General features: G+C 36.8%; 1 protein-coding gene across 1 annotated transcript in view; it reads right to left on the bottom strand.

Annotated features, from left to right (window-relative positions):
- The window catches only part of LOC103192978 (TLC domain-containing protein 4-like), an 82,188-nt gene extending 58,031 nt beyond the window's left edge, over positions 1–24,157 (bottom strand). Inside the window, exons 1-4 of the mRNA XM_007936077.1 lie at positions 24,009–24,157; positions 18,343–18,432; positions 15,137–15,195; positions 11,576–11,670 (exon numbers count right to left, since the gene is read on the bottom strand). Coding sequence (XP_007934268.1) covers positions 11,576–11,670; positions 15,137–15,195; positions 18,343–18,432; positions 24,009–24,157 — 393 coding nt within the window. The remainder of the gene's footprint in view (positions 1–11,575; positions 11,671–15,136; positions 15,196–18,342; positions 18,433–24,008) is intronic.
- Between the last annotated feature and the right edge of the window lie 1,489 nt (positions 24,158–25,646).

Below are 25,646 nucleotides of genomic sequence, written 5' to 3'. Positions count from 1 at the left end.
AGAGAGACAGAGACAGAGAGATTTATTTTAGGAAAATGGCTCACACACTTATAGAAGCTGGCAAGTCCAAAGTCCCTGGATCAAACGTCAAGCTGGAGGCTTTTCCCAACTCTTGCAGCCACAGGGGCTGAGGAGCTCAGAGCTGGCAGGCAGTACACCGGCTGCTGACTCCAATGAATGACGAATCCAAGATCTCCAGGCCGAATGGTGGATAGTTCACTCATGGACAGCTGTAGGCAGCACAACAGAATCCCAATCCACAGAAGAATGTCTCCTCTCCCAGGATGTCCACAGATATAATGGAAGCAGGCCACACCCCTAGGGAAACTCCCTTTCAATAGATTGGCCACTCTAAACATGGTCATTTGATTCCATCATGGGAACAATCATACCACAACAGCTCAAACCACACAGAATTGTAGTCCAGCCAAGTTAACACACAGCTTTAGCTATCACAACCAGTAATTCTGTTCATTTTTGTGTTTTTGAATTTTCATCCACATTTTTCCTCCCACTGTATCCAGGATCTCCAATTTTGATCTCTTTCTTAGTGGTTGGCATTCGTAGTTGGGCACCATCTAGTTCTTCTAGATCTCAAGGTCTTCTAGGTCTCAGGGTCATGAAGGCTGAAGTTCTTATGGTCCATCATATCTTTGGACTAATTGTTTCCAAATGACTTTGATTTTCTCCACTGTTTTTTGCTTCAGATGAGAGGAGACCAAAGTTGCATCTTAGATGGCCACTTGAAAGCTTTTAAGACCCCAACCGCTACTCACCAAAGTAGGATGTAGAACAAGATTTTTATGTATTATGTTGTAGGAGCTCTGGTGGCGTAGTGCCTAAGCCATGTGACTGCTAACCAGAAGGCAGGCACAGTTCAAACCGACCAGGCACTCCTCAGAAGGAAGGTTGGGCAATCTATTTCTGTAGTGATACTGCGTCAGAAACTCAAGGAAGGATCGTTATGAGTTGGGTCCGACTCTACAGCAGTGAGTTATGTTGTGCCAAGTGAGCACAACATCCTCCAAAACTATGATCTTGAGCCTGCAGGCTCAATGATTCTCTCTTTCAAGGTGTTTGGTTGTCTGTGAGAAGCTACTCCAACCCTGTCTTCTGTTACTTTTGTACTGTATGTGGGTAATTTTGTAGCACAAGTACATATGTAAGACTACCTTCAGCCAAATCTATCCTTGCTTTGGCGTATATTCCTGTTCACCAACCCCCATCTGATCTTCTCACCTGTCTATGCATTTACCCATAGCCTAGTGTCAGTGGTGACACAGTATTGTGCATGTAATAATATTTGCCTCTGTTGTCTGTATCTTTTGTGCATATTTCTGTGTCCTCCCTTTTCCTATTGTCATCATGACGATCACAGACTCTTTCCATACTACCCCACCCCTCACTCAAATCAACATGTGACCCCCAACTAGTTTGAAATTATCCCCCCCTTCCCTCTCATCCCCAGTAACCAACAACATCAATTTCCTTCCCTGCATAAACCTTTCCTTGGCTTTTTACAATAATGGACTCATACAAAATTTGTCCTCTGTGACTGGCTTATTTCACTCAGCATAATGTCCTCCAAATTCACCCACAATGTATGATGATTCACGTATTCTTCATTATTCTTTAATAGTGTGTACTATTCCATTGTGTGAATGCACCAGTTTAGTTATCCATTCATCTGCTGACAGGCATTTAGGTTGTTCTATCTCTTTGCTGTAGTGAATTATGTGGTGATGAACATGGGTGGGCATGTGCCTATTCATGTTCTGGCTCTTACCTCTTCAGGATATATATCAAATGGTATTTCTATTTTCAATTTTTAAAGGAAACTCCATACCATTTTCCACAGTGGCTGTACCATTTTACAGTACCACCAGCAGTGTACGACAGTTCCAATCTCTCCATAACCTTGCCAGCATTTGTTATGTTCCATCTTGAAGTTTGCTATTATTGCTGGGGTGAGATGATATCTCACTGTTGTTTTGATCGTGAGCATTTCCTCATGTGTTTGTTGGCTGTCTGTATATCTTCTTTAGTGAAATGTCTGTTCACATCCTTTACTCTTCTGAATTGGGTTGTTTGTCTTTTTCGTGTTGAGGTGTTGAAGTTTTCAATAAATTTTAGAGGTAAGTCCCATATGTCATATGTGTCATAGCCAATTTATTTTTCTCAGTCTGTATGTTCTCTTTTTACCCTTTTGGAGAAGTCTTTCGATGCACCTAAGAATTTAATTTTTAAAAGGTCTTAGTCATTCAGTTTCTCTTCCGTTGCTTGTGCATTTTATGTTATGCTTGATAGTCTACTCATGCCATAAATTAGGGCTACCAGATTTGCCCCTATTTTACCTTTGATGAACTTTATAGTTTTGGGTTTTATATTTAAGTCTTTGATCCAACTTGAGTTCATTTTTGTGTATAGGGTGAAGTATGGGTTTTGTTTCATTTTTCTTCAAGTGGATATCCAATTTTGCCTGCATCATTTGTTAAAGAGGCTATCTCTTCCCCCATTTAATGGGTTTTGGTCCTTTGTCAAAGATCAGCTGTCCATAGATGGACAGGTCTATTTCTGGATTTTTTATTCTGTTCCATTTGTGTATTTGTCTATCACTGTACCAATATCACACTGTTCTAACTACTGTGTATAGTAGGTTTTGAGATCCAGGAGTGTGAGATCTCCCATTCTGTTTTTCTTCTTCAGCACTGCTTTGCTTATCTGAGGTTTCTTTCTTTTCCATATAAAGCTAGTGATTGGTTTTTCCATGTCCTTAAAGAATGGTGATGGAATCTGGATTGGGATTGCTTTGAGCAGTATTGACATTTTCACAATATTCAGTCTTTCTATTCATGTACATGGCATGTTCTTCCATTTATATAGATCCCTTGTAGTTTCTTGCAGTAGTGTTTTGTAGTTTTCTTTGTATAGGTCTTTTGTGTCCCTGGTAAGATTTATTCTTCAGTATTTTACCTTTTTGGTAGCTATTGTAAATGGTATTGTTTTCCTTATTTCCTTTTCAGAGGTCTCTTTGTCAATGTAGAGGAATCCAACTGATTTTTCTATGTTGACCTTGTATCCTGCCACTTTGCTAAACCTTTCTACTAGTTCCAGTAATTTTTTTGCTATGTCTCTTGGGTTTTCTATGTACAGGATCAAGTCATCTGCTAACAGAAATAGCTTTACTTCTTCTTTGACAATTTGGATGCCTTTTAAGAAATTAGTACTCTTAAATGTTAGGATTCTATTTATCCAAGAGGCACTGTGGCTCAGTATCAGTCCTGGCAGCACAGTGTTTAAGTGCTTGACTGCTAATCAAAAGGTCAGTAGTTCAAACCAGTCATCTTACAGGAGAATGATCTGGTAGTCTGCTTCTGTAAAGATTTACAACCTTAGAAATCCTATGAGGCAGTTCTATTCTGCCCTATAAAGTCACTATGAGTCAGAAGCAACTCTACATAATGGATTGGTTTGTGTGGAACCTCAGGTTCAATTACCTGCCAATAAAACTTACGGGCAGCCACCACCCATCTGTCAGTGGAGGCTTGCATGTTGCTATGATGCTAAACATGTTTCAATGAAGCTTCCACACTAAGATAGACTAGGACAAAAAAGCCTGGAGATTTATTTCCAAAACTCAGCCAATGAAACCCTATGAATCGCAATGGTCCAAACTGCACCCAATTACGGAGATAGCACAGAATTGAGAATTTCATTGTGTTAAGTATAGGGTCACCATGAATGACAGACCAACTCAATGGCAGCTAACAACATTTACTCAAATGTCTTGTTGACAGTAGATTAAAGTGGGTCACTAGCTACCTCTTCTTCTTCCTTTCTCCCAAGGAAGGAAATGGATTAGCAGGTTAGCTACTTACATGTCTTCTTCCCAGGAAGTTACTTAAAAACTTGGTCACATAGCTTATTCTTACTTACCTGCTGTCTTTTCTTGTTATGTGCTGTTGAATTGGACACGACTCATAGGGACCCCTCCTTGGGTTTCCAAGACGGTATCTCTATGGAAGTAAATTGCCCAACCTTCCTTCCATGGAGTGGCTGGTGGGTTTGAACCACCAGCCTTCCGGTTAGCAGTCAAGTATCTTAGGCACTACGCTACCAGAGCTCCCGTACCTGTTGTCTAGTTCTCCAGTATTGGAGCTAAATCAAATAATTTAAACAAAAATCATTGAATCACAGAATCTCAGAATGAGAATGGAACTTGAAAGATTATTTAGTGCAAGCTCTACCCAAAGCTTCTATCGTATCACATCTATTTGACTGAAGATAACTTATGGTAGAACACTACATTTGAAAGGCCAGCCATTAACTGCATCATGATCCTTTAATCATTGGGGATGTCTGTCTTCTGTAAAACATAAGTCTCCCCCACCCCTCTTTACCATCTTCAATTGTTCCCATTTCCAATTATTCTGATATAATCCAGAATAAATTTACTCACTCTCACTTATTGGTGCTTTCACATTTCCAAGTATATTTCAAAGCCATCATGTCCCCAACTTCTTATCTTTTCTAGGCTGACATTTTTGGGTCCTCCAGTTGCCTGTCATAGGACAAGAGCTATGTAACCTAATCTCCCCTCTACAGCTACCTGGAAGCCCTCCCTTGAACACATGAAAGTTTAGGAACCTCAGATGATGATGTCTTGGGTATGGTCTGAGCAGCAAACTGTAACTGCTTTAATTAGATACTGTGCTCTTCTGTAGAGTCTAAATATGAAACAGCTTTCTTGTTTAGCAGATGTGATATGCTGTTGACTGTACTGAGGCTGTGGTCATCTACTACCTCCAGGTTATTTCCCCTTCTTACACTGTGTTAAACCTAAATGCAAAATTTAGCTTTTACCATTAGCAAGTTCTATTTGTTTCAGCCTATTACTCTAGGCTGAAGCTTTTGTAAGGAGCTCTTGTGGCACAGTGGTTAAGGCAATTGGCTATTAATCAAAAGGTCAGTGGTTCAAACCCACCAGCCACTCTGCAGGAGAAAGATGAGGCAGTCGGTTTCCATAAGATTTATAGCCCCCAAAACCCTATGGGGCAGTTCTACTCTGTCCTATAGGGTTGCTATGAGTCAGAATTGATTAGATGGAAGTGAGTTTGGTTTTGTTATGGGAAACTTTTATAAAAATGTAATACATTATCCAACATATGGATTAATAAATAGTCCCTTCTCCTTAGTTTCAGTCATTTGATAAGCTTGCATCTTAAGAATCTAAATTGAGAATAAAATATTAACTAGGGTGGCCATACAATTCTCTCAGTTGACATCTATTTTAACCATCACACATCAACTGCAATCTATCAACTATTTTATTTCCTGGTATTGAACAAAAAGATGAATTAAAAAAGCTAGCAAGTTTAGAGAAAGAGAGGGAGACAGCTCTGCCTAGGTAATTCTACCATATGAAGCTGAGAGGCTGTTCTGTGCTCAGAGAACAGGATGAAGCAGTAGCCAAAGAACAAGGAGGGCAGTGCTAGAATGAACTGCTCCTAAACCCAAAATGAGCAAGGCCTTACAGAAGCTACATTATGTTCATAAAATACAGGGAATGATAACATCAAGTATTTGGTATTGAAAAGTTTTTTGTTTTTTTTTTAAAGCAGTAAGCAAAGCAAAGTTTATTGATACCTTCTCACAGACAAGAAATGGCATGGAGATAACTATGGAGATAGCACAGAATTGAACATTTCATCATGTTAAGTATAGGGTCACCATGAATGAGAGACCAACTCAATGGCAGCTAACAACATTTACAAATGTAATGTAAGTGGTAGGGACCCAAAAAGTTAATATTAAAACACATTTCAAAACAAAAACAAAATGCACATCTATTTGTGTTTTTTATATATACACATATATTTTTTGAAACATGATTACTTAACATTTTTACCGTGTCTAGTCTTTCAATTAGTAGTAAGACGTATCAGCTAACTATATAATTTTGCTTTAAGTAGATTTGTATAATACTGATAAAACAATTCTTAAGACTTACTTCTGTCAGTCTATTGCTCATTACTCTACATGAAAAATAAAAAGTTGAAACAACTTTTATTTTAGTAGGAAAAAGATTAATAGCTTATTCAAGTTCAAAAAATATTTAGCTTTCAATATTAAACATGTTTTACTACATATAAATTTTGTGGGAAATATAAATCACACAGGCCTTAATATTGAATCTTGCTTTAGTAAACCACATTAAGTTGCTATTTTTAAAACTTACCTAGTTAACAGAAGTATTAATTTTTGAAATTTTATTATCTTTTGAAATGCTGTTATCAGTTTCTACAGTTAGCTAACATTTTCCTTTCAGGCTACTCTAATGGAAGAAAAGGAGAAAATATGGATTTAGGTGTTGCAGTGAATTGCTTGATGTAGCCCTTCTAGCCATTGTCCTCCATTCTGTGATGTTTTGTAAATCCCATTATCCATGCCTATTTAGGGTGGTGTGGTAGTTAAGGTCAGGTATCAACTTGGCTGGGCAGCTGGTAGTAGTCATTCCCTATAATGACTGACAATTGACTCTGTGATGGAATTTAGGTTATTTCTGTTGGGGCAACACAGGTAGAATGTATCTTGAGTCCTGCCTTGCTGGAGGGTATACTTCAAATCACCACCTTTCCCTTTCTTGAGGGTATACCTACTAGGAATCTCCTGGGAAGATTCGCCCTCCTCTTGCTCCGGCTTTGTGTCTTGGATCACTTTGTGTCTTGGATCGTCGTCATCTCACCCCTGGATTTGGGACAGCAACCATCATCTGATCCGCTGATCGAGGTTCATCAAACCCCTAGAATTGGGAGGATCCGCCAGACCTACTCACGGACCTGGGACTCGCCAGCCTGCCAGCCTCCACTGCTACTACATGAGACAAACCCTTGGGTGTCTGTGAGTTCTGTGAGGCATTACAGTGAAATACTGAACCCTAAGACTGGGGAGGGAGCTCTGGTAGCATAGTGGCTAAGGCACTTGACTGCTAACCAGAAGGCTGGCGGTTCAAACCCACCAGCCACTCCTCGGAAGGAAGGTTGGGCAATCCTACTTCCGTAGTGATACTGCCTCGGAAACCCAAGGAGGGGTCGCTATGAGTCAGGGCTGACTCGACGGCACATAACAACAACAACAACAAGACTGGGGAAATTACTGGGAGAAGGAGGAGGAATTAATGTCTGAAATGATGGAGTGGCATGGTAGTTTGGACATTTGGGATATCTTTAACCTCCGCCTCATGGGGACCAGCCTGGTGCTGATCTTTCTAAGAGAAACCGTTCAAGCAGGTGTTATTAGATTAGGCAATACTATTAATATCCTTTTAAAACAAGCTTTTCTTTTTTAACACATCTAACGGAAGTGGACAAGGCATCTGGCTGCTAACCAAAAAGCTGGTGGTTCAGACCAACCTGTTCTATGGTAAAAAGATGAAGCAATCTGCTTCCACAAAGATTTACAGCCTTGCAATTCCTTAAAAAGCTGGAAATAGAAACACCCTTTGATCCAGCAATCCCATTACTAGGCATATATCCTAAAGAAATGAGAGGCAGGACAGGAATAGATATATGAATATCTATATTCATCTATCTGATAGATAGATAAACACCCATGTTCATCACAGCACTACTCACAATAGCAAAGAGATGGAAACAACCCAGATGCCCATCAACAAAAGAATGGATAACCAAACTATGGTATATACACACAATGGGATACTATGCAACACTAAAGAATAATGTAAAATCTGCAAAACACCACATAGTGTGGATGAACTTGGAGGACATTATACTGAATGAAATAAGTCATTAACAGAAGGACAAATATTGTATTAATTCATTATTGTAAAAAGTCAAGGAAAGGTTTCTATATGGAAGGAAACTCTCTTTGCTGGTTACCAGGGATGGGAGGGGAGGGAAAATTGCTAGATAGGTAAGAGACAAGTAATGATTTGGGTGAAGGAAAGGCAATATACCAAAAGTGAGTGACCAACATAATAACACTAAGGAAAAGGAAGACACAGAAAGGTGTACAAGAGGTATAGACGACAAAGATAAACACTTTTACATATACGATACTGCATTATCAACAATAACAAACATTAATCTACAGGTAAATAGATGGGTAGACAGGCTGAATGACTAGGTATGTCTAGGCAAAAAGGAATATACCAATGACCATATATAAGGTTGGCAGATATTTCTACACATGTATTTGTATGTGCTATAAGAATGTCCATATAAATAGAACGAATAGGGGGCAAAGTTATGATAACCTCTTTGTCACAGTCAACCACCATGATGGACTGAGTTGCTGGTCTTGTGGGCTAGGGACCATGGTTGAGGGGGATATCAAGCTCAACAGGCATAATGTACTACACAAAAACATTGTTCTATATCCTACTTTGGTGAGTAGCGATGGGTCTTAAAAGCTTGTAAACAGCCATCTAGATGCAACAACTGGTCTCTACTTGTCCGGTGCAAAGAAGAATGAAGAAAACCAGAGACACATGGACACAAATAGTCCAAGGGACTATTGGACCATGGGAACCTCAGCCTATATGACCATGAGACTAGATGGTGCCTGGCTACCCCTGTCAGCTACTCCCAATACAGGAGATCCTGGACAGAGTGGAATTACAATGTGGAACAAAACTCAAAATCATAAAAAGATAAGGCTTACTGGTCTGCAGGAGCTCTGGTAGCGTAGTGCCTAAGGCATTTGACTGCTAACCACAAGGCTGGCGGTTCAAACCCACCAGCCCCTCCTCAAAAGGAAGATGGGGCAATCTACTTCTGTAGTGATACGGCCTCGGAAACCCAAGGAGGGGTTGGTTGGTATGAGTCAGATATGACTCAACGGCAGTGAGTTTGGTTTTTTTTTTTTGTTTTTTGTTTAATAATACTCTAAATCAAAAGAGCTTTACTTTCTCCTATTTCTTTAGTAGGGCATACCTTTAAAAGGTAAAGGCAATTTGCTTCTACTCTTCACTTGAAATTTTATTTTATTTACTTCCAATTACAAAATCTTCTTTTAAGAAAAAAGCTCACTACAAACAGCCTAAACAACAGTTACAATAAGTATCATCCAGTCAGAGTGCTTGCCAAATACAAGTTCTTGTTACATACGTGATAAGGATTTCATGATGGTTTACACAAATGTTTTATTAGGCGTACTTAGAATCACAAAGGAGCTCTGGTGGTGCAGTGCCTAAGGCATTTAACTGCTAACCAGAAGGCTGGGTTCAAACCCACCAGCCACTTTGTGGAAGGAAGACCAGGCAATCTACTTCCTTAAAGATTTACTGCCTCAGAAATCCAACCAGTGTCGCTATGAAGGTTGAATCAACTCAATGGCAGTGGGTTGGTTTGGTTTTTTTTAAGAATCACAAAGTGACTCAGGGATTCACTGCCTGAAAAAAAAAAAAAAGATAAACAGCAAACACAGGACCTGAAAATAGATATAACACAGAATCTCTTTGCATGGAAACATTCATCATTTCATCTAGTTTTTTTCTATTTTGGTTCCCTGCAAACAGATTCACTTTAAAACAACAAAACACAGGAAGAAATCAAACCAGCAACAACCATCTTTAAAAAAAATTGCAGCTCATTTCCTTATCAATTTTATGAAGGCAACAGTTAATTTCTCTTTTTAAAAATGCAGCATGTATTTTACTGTTTTATTTATTTATTTATTTATAAAGTATAAAAGTCCAAAGAGAAAACAGTATTCTTCCCACATAATTAAACATTCAATTTACCAATCTAAGCATATCCAGGCATTTGCCAAGCCTGTGACTTCCATGGCCAACAGAGAACAGCAGCTCATAATACTCACATTTAAAAATGTGTATAAGTAATCTGTTATCAATCACCAGCTTATATTCTTTCCACAGCACACTGATTATTTGTGATACATCCTCAAAGAACGAATTTCTAAATCACAGGTATTAAACTCATACATGTACCGATATACATTCTTTCCACACTTAACCTGTATTTTGTTAATCAGTTTGCATTCCTTTCCAAAAAAGTACTTAGAAAACAAAGTTCATCTATATACAAAATACCTAAGACCTGTAAAAGGAAGTCATCTTAAAGTGGTAATATATTAATGATTATAAAGTTTAAAAAAGTAGTAAAAATTTTGAAGTTGCCAACAGGATCAGAAAATATTTTAGTACATTTCCTGAAAGGATGCTTTCTATTATTACCAGTAGAATTTCAAACTAAGAAGCTATATTTTTAACTATTTATAATTTAGTAAATTAAGAAAAAGAAAATAAAGGAATGAACAATAGGACACGCCAGTTCAAACAGCCTATTCAGAAAAATAAAGGGATTACAGATACCTTTTGGGGTAAAGCACTTATTTTTATACATTTTACATATAATTTAAAAACATATTATTTAAATTTGTGACTTCAAATGGGTGATGTGGAGAGATGCTTTGATATATTTGGTTCTTGCAGAAATAATGCCAAACTGACTTCTTAGTAACAGCTATCTTAGTGGAAGCCAACATAAAGAAAAACACCAAATCAAAAATCAAACTCACTGCCGTTGGTTGGATCCGACTCATAGCAACCTCTCCTTGGGTTTCTGAGGCGGTATCACTATGGAAGTAGATTGCCTAGTCTGCCTTCTGAGGAGTGGCTGATGGGTTTGAACCACCAGCCTTCTGGTTAGCAGTCAAATGCCTTAGGAACTAATACACATTTGTATGAATTTTTAAAAAATCCTCAAATAGTCACAAGTATGCAGTAATATAAGGATTTTAGTAGTACCAAAAAAGGAAAGGAAAAAAAAAAAGCCAGAAGTTACATTTAAATGTTTAAACATGGAATTTTATGCCATGTCTATTACATAAAATACTAGATTGCATACATGTATTACTTCCAGATATATTTTTTCAGCTTGGTGGTATATCTAGGTTGAAAAATAACTGATAATCAAGAAACCAAACAATATGCAAGGGACATAAAATTGCTAATTTACAAATGTATATGTAGGAAAATAATTTTAGATATAGAATTTAATATGCCTTACTGCCTGAGATTTCTGTGAGAATCCTCTTTAAGCACAAACCTGGACTTAGGATGAAGTCTCTGAGCAAAATACCTCTATTGCTCCAAATTATGTAACTAATGAGCAGATATTTAAGCAGAAAAGAAATCATTTAAAAACTATTTGCTGTGTAAACTTCACCCAAGTCACCATACAAGTTTAAAAAAATAAAGTACCCTCCCCTGGCTGCTGCTAAATCATAAATGCATCTAGAAAGGCAGATAAATGTCTATATCTAGATAATCTTAAAAATTTTAAGTAAAAATTCAAAATATTAGGGTCATCTGTCTTTCTCAAAATTTATAAATCCAAAGTCACACTAATACAGACACACATATTATTATTTTGGTTAATAAACAAAATAACAGATCACAAAAGTGATCCCTGAATGTGTTTGGAGTTAGTCTTTATAAATTAAGAAATGTACGTTTAGATATATGTTCCCCCACAAATCTCTGTACTCAATCATGTCTCCTTGTTAGGCAACTACAAAACATGGCACTCACCAGTATAAAGTAGTATGCATATAGTGCTGTACAATGGTGAACTATAAACATTTTGTCACCAATCACTCTCCAATAGAAAATGAGAAGCAATAAATCTGTAAGATGGAAAAATTAGAAAGGTATTACAAAGGAAGAAAGCTGCATTGTTACACAAATCTATTTAACTCTTTCCTTCATTACTATCTACTCTGGCCCATGGAAGTTTGTTCATACCTCAGCTAGTCCAATAACCCACTTTTATCATAGACTATCTGCTTTGACAGGAGCTCTGGTAGCAGAGTGCCTAAGGCACTTGACTGCTCACCAGAAGGCTGGCAGTTCAAACCCACCAGCCACTCCTTGGAAGGAAGGTTGGGCAATACTACTTCCGTAGTGACACTGCCTCGGAAACCTAAGGAGGGGTCGCTATGAGTCGGGACTGACTCGATGGCAAACAACAACAACAACAACATCTGCTTTGACAGAACTGCCTCACCTGCTTTGGGATCATGGGCATTGTTGGTTCAATGGTAGAATTCTCACTTGCCATTTGGGAGACCCAAGTTTGATCACGAGCCAATGTACTTCAGGCTCAGCTACCACCGGTCTATCAGTGGAGGCTTGTGTGTTGGCATTGATGGATGAAGAGGTTTCAGCAGAGCTTCCAGTTTAAGGCAGACTAGGAAGAAAGGCCTGGCGATCTACTTCCAAAAAAGCAGCCAATGAAAACTCTATGGATCACAATAGTCGCATCCTGTCATGCATGGAGTTGACAGAATCTAACACTCACTATATTGTGGTTACTTCAGGATGAGTGCCAAGTTGTAGGCATCTTTATAATTACAGAATCTAGCACCAAATCGGGAGCTCAAATCGGGAGCTCTGGTAGCATAGTGGCTAAGGCACTTGACTGCTAACCAGAAGGCTGGCGGTTCAAACCCACCAGCCACTCCTCGGAAGGAAGGTTGGGCAATCCTACTTCCGTAGTGAAACTGCCTCGGAAACCCAAGGAGGGGTCGCTATGAGTCAGGGCTGACTCGACGGCACATAACAACAACAACAACAACAGCACCAAATCAAAAAACCCATTGCCATCGAGTCAACCTCCATTGCTACAAGAGTAAAACTGAGCTCCAAAGAGCTTCCTCAGCTGTAATGTTTACAGAAGCAGATCAGCAGGCCTTTCTTCTGCAGCTGTCTTGGGTGGGGTCAAATCACCAACCTTTCAGCTAACATCCCAGTACAAGTCATTTGTGTCATGCAGGGACCCATGGTGTCTGCCATACAGGAATGTAACATAAAATTTGTTGACTGAATAAATTAATGTAATAATGTCTGGGGTTAAAAAATTAAATTATCAAATAACTTTTTTAAAAGCTTAAATTATTGATTTTCATCATTACATCAATTTGGACAGAGATCAGATGATAGTAGAAATGGTAGAAAGTAACCAACTGATTTACAACACAAATTCAACAAATAATGTACAAAATGAACAAAGGGCAAATTAAATATAAATTTTAAATAGCAAAACCACTAAGAACTATAACTAATAAGAAGATACACAAAGAAAAGGTTAAGTCATCCACTTTTCTTTAAAACATCCTAAATGAATCTAAATACGCCACCAGAGATCCCAATCTAACTACCATGTTTAGAAAATAGTTTCTATTAACAAAACAGAAACTTCTCGAAATGTCAATGTAACTTTTTATTTTGTTTTTTTAACCAACTGGTTAAACATGAAATTTAGACATAGAAACAAATAACTAACGAAAAAATTACAAATACAAGTTAGATATGGATATTTAGACAGAGAAAATTATAAATTTTAAAGAGAAAATAAACACAAATGTGAGATATCAAGCCAAGTAATATAATATTATTGATTAACTATCTGATATACTTATCTAAGCACACTTTCATACATATGCTGGCTGCATACTCTTTGGTCATCAATTCATATGACAATGATTTCATAATCTTTTCTGTAGAGAGAATTTTAAATATTTCCTTTTCATTCAGTTTTTTTTTTTTTTAATTTCTGATAGCTTAGAAAATCTTCTTTCAGCTTTATAGCTCGTTTGTAAATTTTTCGGATTATCTTATTTGAGAAAACCAAGAAAGAAAATCAAGTTTCTTTTATATGAGATTTTTCTGGGTAGTGACTAATCTGAATAGACACCATTCATTAATCAATGTATGTGGTGTATTTTGAATTTTTTGTCATCCTTGACAAGGACAACATTTTGTGTTTAACCAGAAAACCTTTTTCCAATGTATTCATGTAATTCACTCTTCTTGTAATTAGATTAAACAATCTAATAACCTACTAATTATTTCTACTTAAAATTTATCTCTTCCTTTTAAAGAATTGCTGTGTTGTTCTATGATCTAATTTTTTCACTGTAATTTATTTCTCAGTGTCAGAAAAATGTTTTTTGATTTCATCATTTATCATTTTAGTTTCATATTCCATTCTTTTTATTTGATTGTTTCTCGATTTTTATTTTTATATTTTTTAATTTAACAAGTGCAACTTTTTTGTCACATTTTCTTGTTTTTTTATTTTGTATTATCTCTCAATTTTTAAATAAACTTAAAAATCACAAAATAAAGTTCCTATATAAATGTCCACATCATGAATCTGTTTTCTCTCGTTTCATTGAGACAGTCCAAAATGTCTTCTACAGTTAAAATGACATTGTTGTTGTTGTTGTTATGTGCCTTCGAGTTGGACCCAACTCATAGCAACCCTTCCCTGGGTTTCCGAGGCAGTATCACTACGGAAGTAGAAGTAGATTGCCCAACCTTCCTTACAAGGAGTGGCTGGTGGGTTTGAATGCCAGCCTTCTGGTTAGCAGTCAAGTGCCTTAAGTACTATGCTACCAGAGCTCCTAAAAATGACATTACAGAAAAAAAACCAAAAAACCCACTGCCATCAAGTCAATTCTGATTCATGCTGTTGTTGTTATGTGATGTCAAGTCAGACCCAACTCATAGCAACCCCTCCTTGGATTTCAAACGTAGTATCACTACAGAAGTAGATTGCCCAAACTTCCTTCAGAGGAGTGGCTGGTGGGTTTGAACCGCCAGCCTTCTGGTTAGCAGTCAAGTGCCTTAAGCACTACACCACCAGAGCTCTTATAGTGACCCCCAGTGTTTCCGAGGTGGTAAATCTTTATAGAAGTAGATTGCCCCATCCTCCTCCTGAGGAGTGGCTGGTAGGTTTGAACTGCAAACCTTCTGGTTAGCAGTCCTACCTTAACTTCCCTTTACCTAATTGTATAAATGCCCTTGGCTAATGCGACTCCATCTGTAAACATGAGGGGAAAGATAAGAGGGGAATGTGGAATAGAAAAAGCCTAGATTTTAATTGATTATGCCTAAAAACAACTTAATTTGCAAATTTTAACAAAACAAAACAGGAAAAATGTCTCTGTTGCTGCAGATACTTTTCACCCCCTCTGTGTGAACCCTGAAAGAGTCATCCTAAATAAATAAACCAAAAGCATACACTTTGTACTCTGCACAATTCCATGAGTATTTTAAAAAGTAAACAGTAAACTACGTATCACATACCAGATATGAGGTAGCCTGAAGTAATAATAATATTCAAATTCACAAGTGATGAATCACCCCTATAAATATTAAAAAAAAAAATTAAGTTTCCTTTTTTTTCAATACATGTGTTATAAATGACACCTTTCTAATGAGATTTAAATATAATGAAAACATTTTCTGTAGTTTCTCAAATGTTAAGTTGTCATTTTCAAATATAAATAGTAAAACACACAACAGTTTACCAGAACTGAAATGATCCTGTAGTACTGATACTTGCAGGCATATGCTGTCCTCAGGATAATCTTAACCCACACCCCCTGAGAAATCTTGTGAGCTTCCTATCCAAGACGACTCATATCAATCAAGAAACCTTCTGTAGTCCATAATTTCTTTGAAGTTTACTCTAGGCCCAAGCAGTCTCCAAAATTTCCTTGAGACTAAATGATCAACTCTCAGAATCCATACTAGGCTTAAATTCTCTGAAGTACCTAAAGCATAGTTGTTGTTATGTGCCGTCGAGTCGGACCTGACTCATAGGGTCCCCTCCTTGGGTTTCCGAGGCAGTATCACTACGGAAGTAGATTGCCCAACCTTCCTTCCAAGGAGTGGCTAGGGGGTTTGAACCACCAGCCTTCTGCTTAGCAGTCACATGCCTTAGGCACTACTCCACTAGAGCTCCCATATATAAGAACCAACACAAGCATAATGAGGTCCCCAAATTAGGAGAAGATCTCCTAAGGGCAGCTAAGAATCCCCAATGCATTTTGAATTAAACACAAGTTTGAATAACCATTCCCAGAATCTCCAAATCCAGGGGGGTTAAAATAAGAGTTTGGGGTGTTTTGTTTTGTTTTTGCTTTCTCCCACCACTCAAATTTGGGAGCATCTAAATCACTAGTGGAATTTATGATGGATTTTAGAGGATATTTAAGGACCTGCTACAGTTAACACTCCAATGTATTAAGTCACATAAAAAAATGTCTCTGTAGGAATTCTGGATCCCACGCTAAGCCTTGCAATGCAGAAAATACTATGTTAGCTATGCTAGTACCTCTAACTGCACGAATAACCACAATTTCTCATACATATTAACTAAATGTTTTAATAAGATAATTTAACCAAAAGATAACTTTTTATAAATGTATTCTCAGATGAGTTGTTTGCAAGTGGATCCAAATGGAATTGCAGATGCTGACTTTTTTTTTTTTTTTGACTCATTATCTGGAATCAGAAAAATAAATACATTGAGAGATCTTCCGGTCCAGCCTCTGATTTGGAAGCAATATGGTATTAACAGGAGCTCTGGTATTATCAAGAGCCCAAAGCACTTGACTGCTAACCAGAAGGCTGGAGGTTTATACCCACAAGCCACTCCTTGGAAGGAAGGTTGGGCAATCTACTTCCGTAGCAATACTGCCTTGGAAACCCAAGGAGGGGTTGCTATGAGTCAGGTCTGACTCGATGGCACATAACAACAACAACACAGTATTACCATCATCATTTTACTGAGGACTAGAGGGATTTCCCTTTTATCATACAATCATAGAGATCCCTCCTTGTGTTTCTAAGGTGGTATCACTACAGAAGTAGATTGCCCAATCTTCCTTCCGAGGAGTGGCTGGTGGATTTGAACTGCCAGCCTTCTAGTTAGCAGTCAAATGCCTTAGGCACCATGCCACCAGAGCTCCCCCAGGAAATAATCAGAGTAGGATAATTTAACCCTGCTGTTTCAATCCTTAAATCCACTGCTGTCAAGTTGATTCCAACTCATAGTGACCCTACAGAACAGAGTAGAGCTGCCCCATAGGGTTTCAAAGGCTGCAATCTTTACAGAAGCAGACAACTGCTTCATTTTTTTCCTGCTGAGTGGCTGGTGGATTTGAACTGCCAACCTTTTGGTTAGCAGCCAATCACTTTAATCACTGTACCAGCTGGGCTCCTTTTCAGCCCCTACACATATCAATATCGTACACTTTTGCCCTACTAATGCTCTTTGTTCCAAGAAGCAAATATAAATTATCAGTCCTTTATCTGATGTGTAACGTGAACTACTGATAAAATATTTAAAACTCAATAGGAAAAAAAAAGTAGGTGTCATTTATAGCAAAATAAAACTGTTCACAGCTGAAACTACATATGGAAAGATTTAGTACAAGTCATGTCTTCTTTACAAATTTGGATCCGAAAAATATGGCCCCTGAAAATTGAACTGGAATAAATTACAACATAAAAAATAATGGCTAGTGGTTGGATAAAGAAAAAAAAAAAAACAGTAAGTCAAATATTTGTTATAAAATTTACTTCCCAAAAGAACTAGTTCTTCTGAAAATCATCTAAGTAAAAAGGAAAAGGAAAAAAAAACCTCTTTTTGTTTAGGTATTTTATATTATTTAGGTAGACAATATAGAAACCTGGCCAAGGAACTGAATTCACTAAATTGATTCACTCCAAAAAATAGCTTCCCAATGAAAACTCATCAATATTGGCATAATACCTGATGGGAACAATTCCATAATAATGAATTAAAAAATAGCATCCATGCAGTCAAACAGTGGTGGTCAAAGAACCCGGTCAAACTATCCCAGAGCCCATATCTACCAAGTTCAAATGCAGCACTTTCTCAAAACACTAAGCTCCAACTAAGCTGAACCCAGGCTCTCATAAAGCATAGGAAATACATCTGTAAAATCACTACGAGAATGCCATTTAAACTTTTCAAAAGGAACCATCTTACAAATCATCCCATCTCTGACAAACACAGTAATTATTAATACCTCAACTCTTCTCACATAGTATTAAATTCTTCTCACATAGCCATCAGTAATTCTCATTTTTCATCTCTTCAAAATCAATTGATGGCTATAAATTTATGAATTTGAAGACTGTCTTAAGTAGCTGTTCTCCAAGTGGACTAAACTATCTCAACAATAACTCATTTTTACTCAGAACAGTATTCACTAACACAGTAAATATGTTTACATCTTCACCACATGCTCTCTATTTTTGGTAACAATTATAATACCAAGTCAAAACAGCTCTTGTTATTTGTATTCAAATCTCAAATAAATCATTTTAAGGTACCTCGCTAAAGTAAATCTTAAAACACATGCATTTTCATAAAGCATACAACATCACTATGCTTTATGTTTTATAGTGAGAAATGTTATTAATAATTAATATAAAAATATAAATTAAATTGACTATCTTAGAAATAAACAGCTTACCAAAGTGGATCAGTCATAGTAGCCTCATCAAAAAAGAAAATATACAGGCTAAAAACTCCAACCAGTAAAGAATGGCATGTGGACACTACCCTGAAATGAAACAAAATACAAAGATTTCAGATTGTTGGAAATAAATTTTAACTCATTCTGGCAAGATATTTAACATTCTTAAGGCATTCCATCTAGATTCACTTAAATATTGTAGCGGAATACATCTGAGATTGTAAGACAAAATTGCCATTTAGAAATCCAAGGGCCACAGTTTACTTTGGAATTAATGACAAAGAGAATGCACATATCTGCAATTCCCTGCTAGAAAACTGAGGAATTATTTCATGGTGAAGAGCTCTAAAGCAGAAGCAAATGAGATAATGAGGTTGATGGTGTTTTGTACAGACAGATGGCAACTGGTAAGCTCCACTACACAGTGCCCTGCTCCCAGCTCCATCTCCAACAGTATCACTGCAGGTAGAGTTCCCTGCTCTTTAGGAAATCCATTGGGAATGCTTCCAAAGCTATTGGCCTTAACCACTTCTTATCCTCAAAACAGAATTCAGATGGATGATGAAATGAAAATATACTACCCTGGAGATGTCAGTTTTAAATGTACTTCCACATGCATTATTTTACATGATTTTTCTAACAAAGCTGTGAGAAAGCTAGGGCAGCTATTATTAATCCTTCTTTAAAAGTATTATGAAAGCACTTATAAATAGAGAAATTGAGGCCTGCATACAGAGAATCCACTTTTAAAAAAAACATTCAAGTGACAGCAAAATATTCACAAGATCCAGGTCCAGATTTATTTTATAGAAGGAATAAAGTTTAAATGAAAAACATCTGTTTCTTTGAACACATCCTGCTAATTAATAATTTAATGACTCAAATAATACCCAAACTCTATGACGTGCCACTTAAAGAACTATATACTTAGTTCCTGTGTGAAATTTCTTAATCCAACAATTTTATCCACAGAGTTAAGTGTTTCTATTCAACAATTTAGGATTTCTCACAGTAATGAAGTTTCTTTTCTCCTCATTAGAATAAAAGATAAAAAGGAATAGCAAAGCCTTCTCTCCAGGAATTACTGGTGTGCAATAAATTTCTCTCTACAGTATGACCCCAAATCTTTCAAAATAACTGGAATACTTCTACCAAAATAAAGTCTGATGTTAGAAAATCTGATTATAATGTGAAAAGCCAATACATTTGATCTGATAGATGTGTTCAAAATAGATGAGTATAATCATATTAAATCAAATGTTATTTTTGAAGGCTCAAAGAATCTCAGTAATTTAAATGCATTGACAAAGAATCCTTTGTAATACCAAAGGATCATTTTGAAGTGTTAATAATTAACCCAATTTATCTGATTTACAAGTCTGGAATCTTCATGCTAAGCACCTGTAGTCTATTTAGAACAGAAGAATAAAAATGTAAACTCTTTGATGATTACGTGAACACTTCATCTCAATAACCCTACAGCCAGCTTTTGCTTGCTACTCAAAAATTCTACCAGAGGAAGAAATAAATAAAAAATTAAAAAAACAAACAAAGCCTCTTTTACTAGCCAGTGTTAGAGTTCAATAATCTTAAGTCAAAAGGTTTCCTTTCAGAAGAAATCTAGCTCTTTATTCCTGATACTCAGGCCTCAAACTCTCTTTTCTGTTGAGATGGTATATGGTAAATGGGATGGATTACAAATCCTCAGCTGACAAAAATAGCATATAATTCATTAGAACCAAACCAAACCAAACCCACTGTCAGTTCTGACTCATAGCAACCCTGCTGGAGGAGCAGAATGGACAACAGGATTTCTGAGGCTGTAAACCTTTATGGAAGTAGGCTGCCTCATCTTTCTCCTGCAGAGCAGCTGGTGGGTTTGAACCACTGACCTCAGTTAGTAGCTAACTGCTTAACCGCTGTGCCAGCAGGGCTCCTTTTAATCCATTAGAGGGCATAGGCCAAATAGCTCCATTATAAGGAACAGGAGAAGTAGACATCCCGTGCTCACATATACCCCATGTATTGAAAATCTATACTTTGACATTGCTCTGTTAGTAAAAATTTCCTGGCAAAGTAAACTGCTAATTTCTCAGTGTCCAAAAGAAATAGCAAAATGCTATCTGATACGGGTTTATTCATGCCCCAAAGAACATGTTTTAAAACCTAACCTTGTGGCCTGGGATTATAACCCCACAGGAAGGGGTTGTCTGTGTTATGATAATGTGGCAGGATTAGGGTAGGTGCATCTTGAGTCAACATCTTTTGAAATATGAAAGAGATTAAACAAACAAACGAGCAGAGCAGAGATGGGGAAGAGAGACATCAAGTCATAAGAACACTGCCCAGGAGCAGAAGCCCAGGAGGCAAGGCCCTTCCTCCAGAGCCAGCAGCGAGGGAAAGGCTTTGCCTAGAGGGGGCACCCTGAATTCAGAATTCTAGCCTCCTTAACTATGAGAAAAAAATTTCTGTTTGTAAAAGTCACCCACCTGTGGTATTTCAGTTATAGAAGCACTAGATAACTAAGACAATGTTCAAGATAAAATATTTCAATTTTTTCCAAAGAAGATTAAAAAGAAATGTTTGTGCTTATAGAGACATTGGCTTTCTAGGAAATGACTGGTGAACATTTTAGAAGAGCTTTTTAAAGTCACTGATTTAACCATTCACAAATAGTCTGAGTGTTACTACCCATAGAAATGATACAGCTCAAATAAACAGAAGTGTTAAGTTTGGGAGCAGAAATTTTAAAATTTAGGAGTATTTCAACACAACAGGATGTTCTAAACTATATGACAACAACAATAATTGAAAAATTTAAATATAAACTTACATTTATATTTATAATCTACAAATATGTATGTTTTCAGAAAAAAGTAACAATTAAACACAACGTCTCATTTATAAGTAAACTGTTAGCCCCCAAGTGTGCATTTTCCAGTGAGGTTTTTCCTCCTATCCTTTTTCTTTTCTATTAGGTGGTTTAAACCATCCAATGTTCAAAGACTTTTCCCTAATTACGGGGAAGAACTACGTGTATTGTGTTGATTCTGTTTCAAGACTGGAGGCTGGACTTCAAGACACAATTGTGTACTTTACTCAAAAAGCAGCCAATTTTTTCCTACTTGCATTCTCTTGTACCCTTGGTGGTATGGTGGTAAGCACTTGGCTGCTAACCAAAAGGCCGATGGTTCAAACCCACCAGCATGGGAGAAAGATGTAGCAGTCTGCTTCAGTAAATATCTACTGCCTTGGAAACCTTACTGGCAGTTCTACTCCATCCTATAAGGTCATTATGAGAGGGAATCAACTCAGATGGCAGTGGCTTGAGGTTTTTATTTGGTTGCATTCTCCACCTCATAGTTGAAGTGGGAAGCAGAATTAACACTAAACTATCGGTTCAAACCCACCAGCCACTCCTCGGAAGGAAGGTTGGGCAATCCTACTTCCATAGTGATACTGCCTCGGAAACCCAAGGAGGGGTCGCTATGAGTCGGGTCTGACTTGATGGCACCTAACAACAACAACAACATGAGAAATACAAAGACAGAGACAGTGACAACATACCATTGAATAGCTAAATGAATTTTACATAATCGCAGGCTTCTTTTTCAAATGGGAACTCGGTTTCCCAAATGGTAATTCCCTGTAGTGTAGAATGGAAGTGATAAGACTAAATAATGTAAAACATTTTCTAATGTCATCATTTTGTTTCATTTTTATGTTTGTTTCTCTCTATATATACCTTCCCTATTTCTTTTGACTTTCAGTTACTCAAGATTCAAAATCTTTAACCTACTCTACGAGAAGGCTGGCGGTTCAAACCCACCAGCCACCCCTCAGAAGGAAGGTTGGGCAATCTACTTCTGTAGTAATACTGCCTCGGAAACCCAAGGAGGGGTTGCTATGAGTTGGATCTGACTCCACGGCAGTGAGAACCACAGTGAAAAAGCAACAGAGAGCTCAAAATTCAGTAGCAGAAATTGCATGCCCCCTCCATTCCACTCTTCCTTCTCTTTTCCTCCATTCCATCTATCTTCACATGTCAGAAAGAGTTTAAAGGAAAAAAAAAGTTAGTACCTTTATACAATGTGCGCTGTTCTTAAGACAAAAGAATCGTACCTCTTAATTTTCAAACATATGTGGAGAAATATAGTTCATACTATAGCATGTATGAACCAGACAAATCAGTGTAATGTGCACAAGAAAACAACTCACAGTATGAGTTATAAAAGTAGATGCCTGAAAGGTAGAAACAGGATAAACCTTCAGCCACAGATGGATGGATAAATAAAACGTGGTACATACATAAATAGAGTATCACTCAGACACTGAGAGAAATGAAGTCCTGATACTACAACATGGACAAACGTTATGCTGAATGAAATAAGTAACCAAAAGGACAAATATCGTACGATTCTTACTTACATGAAATATCTAAAACAGGCAAGCATAAAGAGATCAAAGTTTACTAGTGGTTACCACGAGCAGGCGAGATGGAGCAGGAAAGCAAGACGCAATGCTTAGGAGACACTAAGAGTCTTTAAAGGGTGATGGGAAAAATGTGGACTGGTTACTGATGTGATGGTTGAACATGATGAACACATTTAATGTCACTGAACTATACATGTGAAGACTGCTGAAACAGCATATGTTTTGTTACCTATACACTTACCACACACACACACACACAAAGTGGATGCTGGCAAAACAATTTGACTCAAACAAAGATAGGGAATTTCAGGTCAAATATGATCCTTCTCAAATACTTAGGCAGCTGGCAGGAGTTCTTTAATTTTAAAAAAGAAATGTCAATGAAAAACAATTACAGCAATTTTAAAGAGTCGATGAACTCGTTTTATAGTCAGCATTAACTTCAACCAAATAACAACCAAAAAAATTCCCACAGCTGCTACAATTCACTGAGGTCTGCAAATGCACAGCACTACTGGAGCACAGGAATGGCTTTAAAGTAGGTGATGCACTCATCAGAGTCATTTTGTGTTTGAAATCTTGTGAGAAATTGAGTTGCAGGAAAAAAAATGTGTGTAGTCAATTTATTAAAAAACTCAAACAGATTTCTACATCCTTAGATACCCTGGTGGTTTTTTGTTTTTGTTTTTCCATTTTAAAAAATCTAAAAAGCACTTTAGAATTACATAGCAAACAAAAATATATGCTAGAGGGCTCTGAATCGTAGTGAAAAGTCTACTGAAAGAGAGATACAGATACACTGATCATGGACTGTGTAGTTTAACTGCCCTAAGCCAATCAATTCTAAATATAATGCCAAGGAGTGTTTTCTTCCATTACTATTTCCAAAGAACATGTGTTTGTTACCTAAAATATTTCAGAAAAGAATGCAAACATTACTCTTAACTAGGCAACTAGTATCTAACACTTTAATCTTACCATTATTCCCCAGAAAGTTAAATAATTTTTCTTAACACCTTTCAATATAAGAATTTTTACAAATGTCTTATATGACATCTACTTGTCTTTCCTTTTATTCCTATGGTCAAATTAAAAAAAAAAAAAAAAAGTGACTTTAGATTTTGTTACATCCCAAATGAAAAAAAAACCTCCTTTGAGATATAGAAACAGCTATTTTACATCACCAAACTAGCTTTTAAATTAATCAGTTACACTGTTATAAGCTTTACCTTGAGTTCCATTCAATCTTCTTTTCAAAGCTGAGACTATTAAAACCTGGCGAAACTTTTGCTGAAAACCAAGAACTTACAAAGTGGAAAAGGAGCTGAAAGATGATAATGCTGGTGAAGATAGTGCTTAGTTTAGTGATGGCGTCCATATTTCTTTAATCTGTGAAAAGAAATGATGCATATAAACTGCTATCTCATGAAAATCTACATTAAAAATTTCTTAAATTTTAAAGAGAATGTATTTTTAGTAATCATTTTTAATTCAGCACAAATGTAAGAATACAAAGAAACTATAAGAATTTTAAGCCTTTTGTATTTCTTCGCCTTGACCAGGTATTTGTCATGCCACTTTACATTTGTATTTAAAACAAAAGGAGAAAAAAAACCTATTCTCTTAAAGATCTTAATGTTATAAATTTTAGAAGACAAAATTATCCAAGATTTAGAATGTAACAAAGAGAGAATATGAAGCACTATAACTGAAGATATCCTCTCAGTAATATTATTTTTCATTAAACTTAGAGAAAACCACCTGATTTCTCTATGCTTAAGAATAACATAGTCTTAGAAAAGAACCATACTACTGTTGCTGCTACTTAAATTAGTATTTATCTTTTAAAAATTATTCTGTAGTCACCAAAAATCCTCCACGGTTTTTCCTCTGAAGTTTTTTTTTTTTTTAAAGAGCTGCAGTTGTTATGGATAGCATTAGAGGAAAGAAGAGTAACATGCATATATCCACACTCATACTGTCTATCATTGTGCTGAACTTTATATTTGGTTCCTAAGAACCTTAGTAACATTCAGACCAAAAAAAAAAAAAAAAAGGTACGAATGCATTTGCTCATACCCAGCAAATAGACCATTTCTATGGCTCCATCTTTGATGGAGCTGACCCTCAAATGAAAAGGAAATGAATCAATACACATTTCCAGCTGCTTAATGTGAAGAAATAAAGTCACCTACTGAAGCATATTCACTAGAGAAAAACCAAGTCATTGACTGCACTAGCAATAAACCCACTCCATTCCCTTCCAACCAGGATATCATAATAAGAATCAGTCTCCCACAGGGCCCCTCCTGACAGAGTTCATGTGTCTGTAATGAATGTTTTCCTCAATTTCTTTCTCTCTTTTTTTTTTTTTGGTGGTGGTGGTGGTGGAAGCTTGGTAAAAATACAGATATTACAATTCATTTCTTCTCATTGAGACTCTATTAACAATATTGCTCATCTACTTTTGTTTTTAATTTAACACATGTTGATTGGGTATTAAAAAATTTAATTTGTGGTCCTTTTGCCTAAGTTTAATATTAACCAAATAATACATGTACATGAACATGAATTAAATATCATCAAAATCCACTAAGTGAGGTATAAAGGGGAAAAATATTTTTCTAAGATTAATCAAATAGGGGTTTGGAGGCCAGGGTAGGGGGCAGATAAATGAAGAAAATGAAACCAGTAATCAGAACAGAGTGGAAAGTCTATTCTTAACTGCAGGGATGGTTTCCTCTAAAGGGTTTTACCTGATAACCTGCTGGGCCTAGAGTGGGGCTAGGCACAGGCTGCTCATTCATTTTCCCTAAAATTCAATGTATATCATGAGCATTTATTTCATAAATATTTGTTAAAAGTTA

The sequence above is a fragment of the Orycteropus afer genome, unplaced genomic scaffold (genome assembly GCF_000298275.1).
Source record: "Orycteropus afer afer isolate SDZICR_OR568_19922 unplaced genomic scaffold, OryAfe1.0 scaffold00033, whole genome shotgun sequence".
NCBI lineage: Eukaryota > Metazoa > Chordata > Mammalia > Tubulidentata > Orycteropodidae > Orycteropus > Orycteropus afer.
Note: the sequence above shows the minus strand (reverse complement) of the source record. Positions and strands in the feature narration are given on the sequence as shown.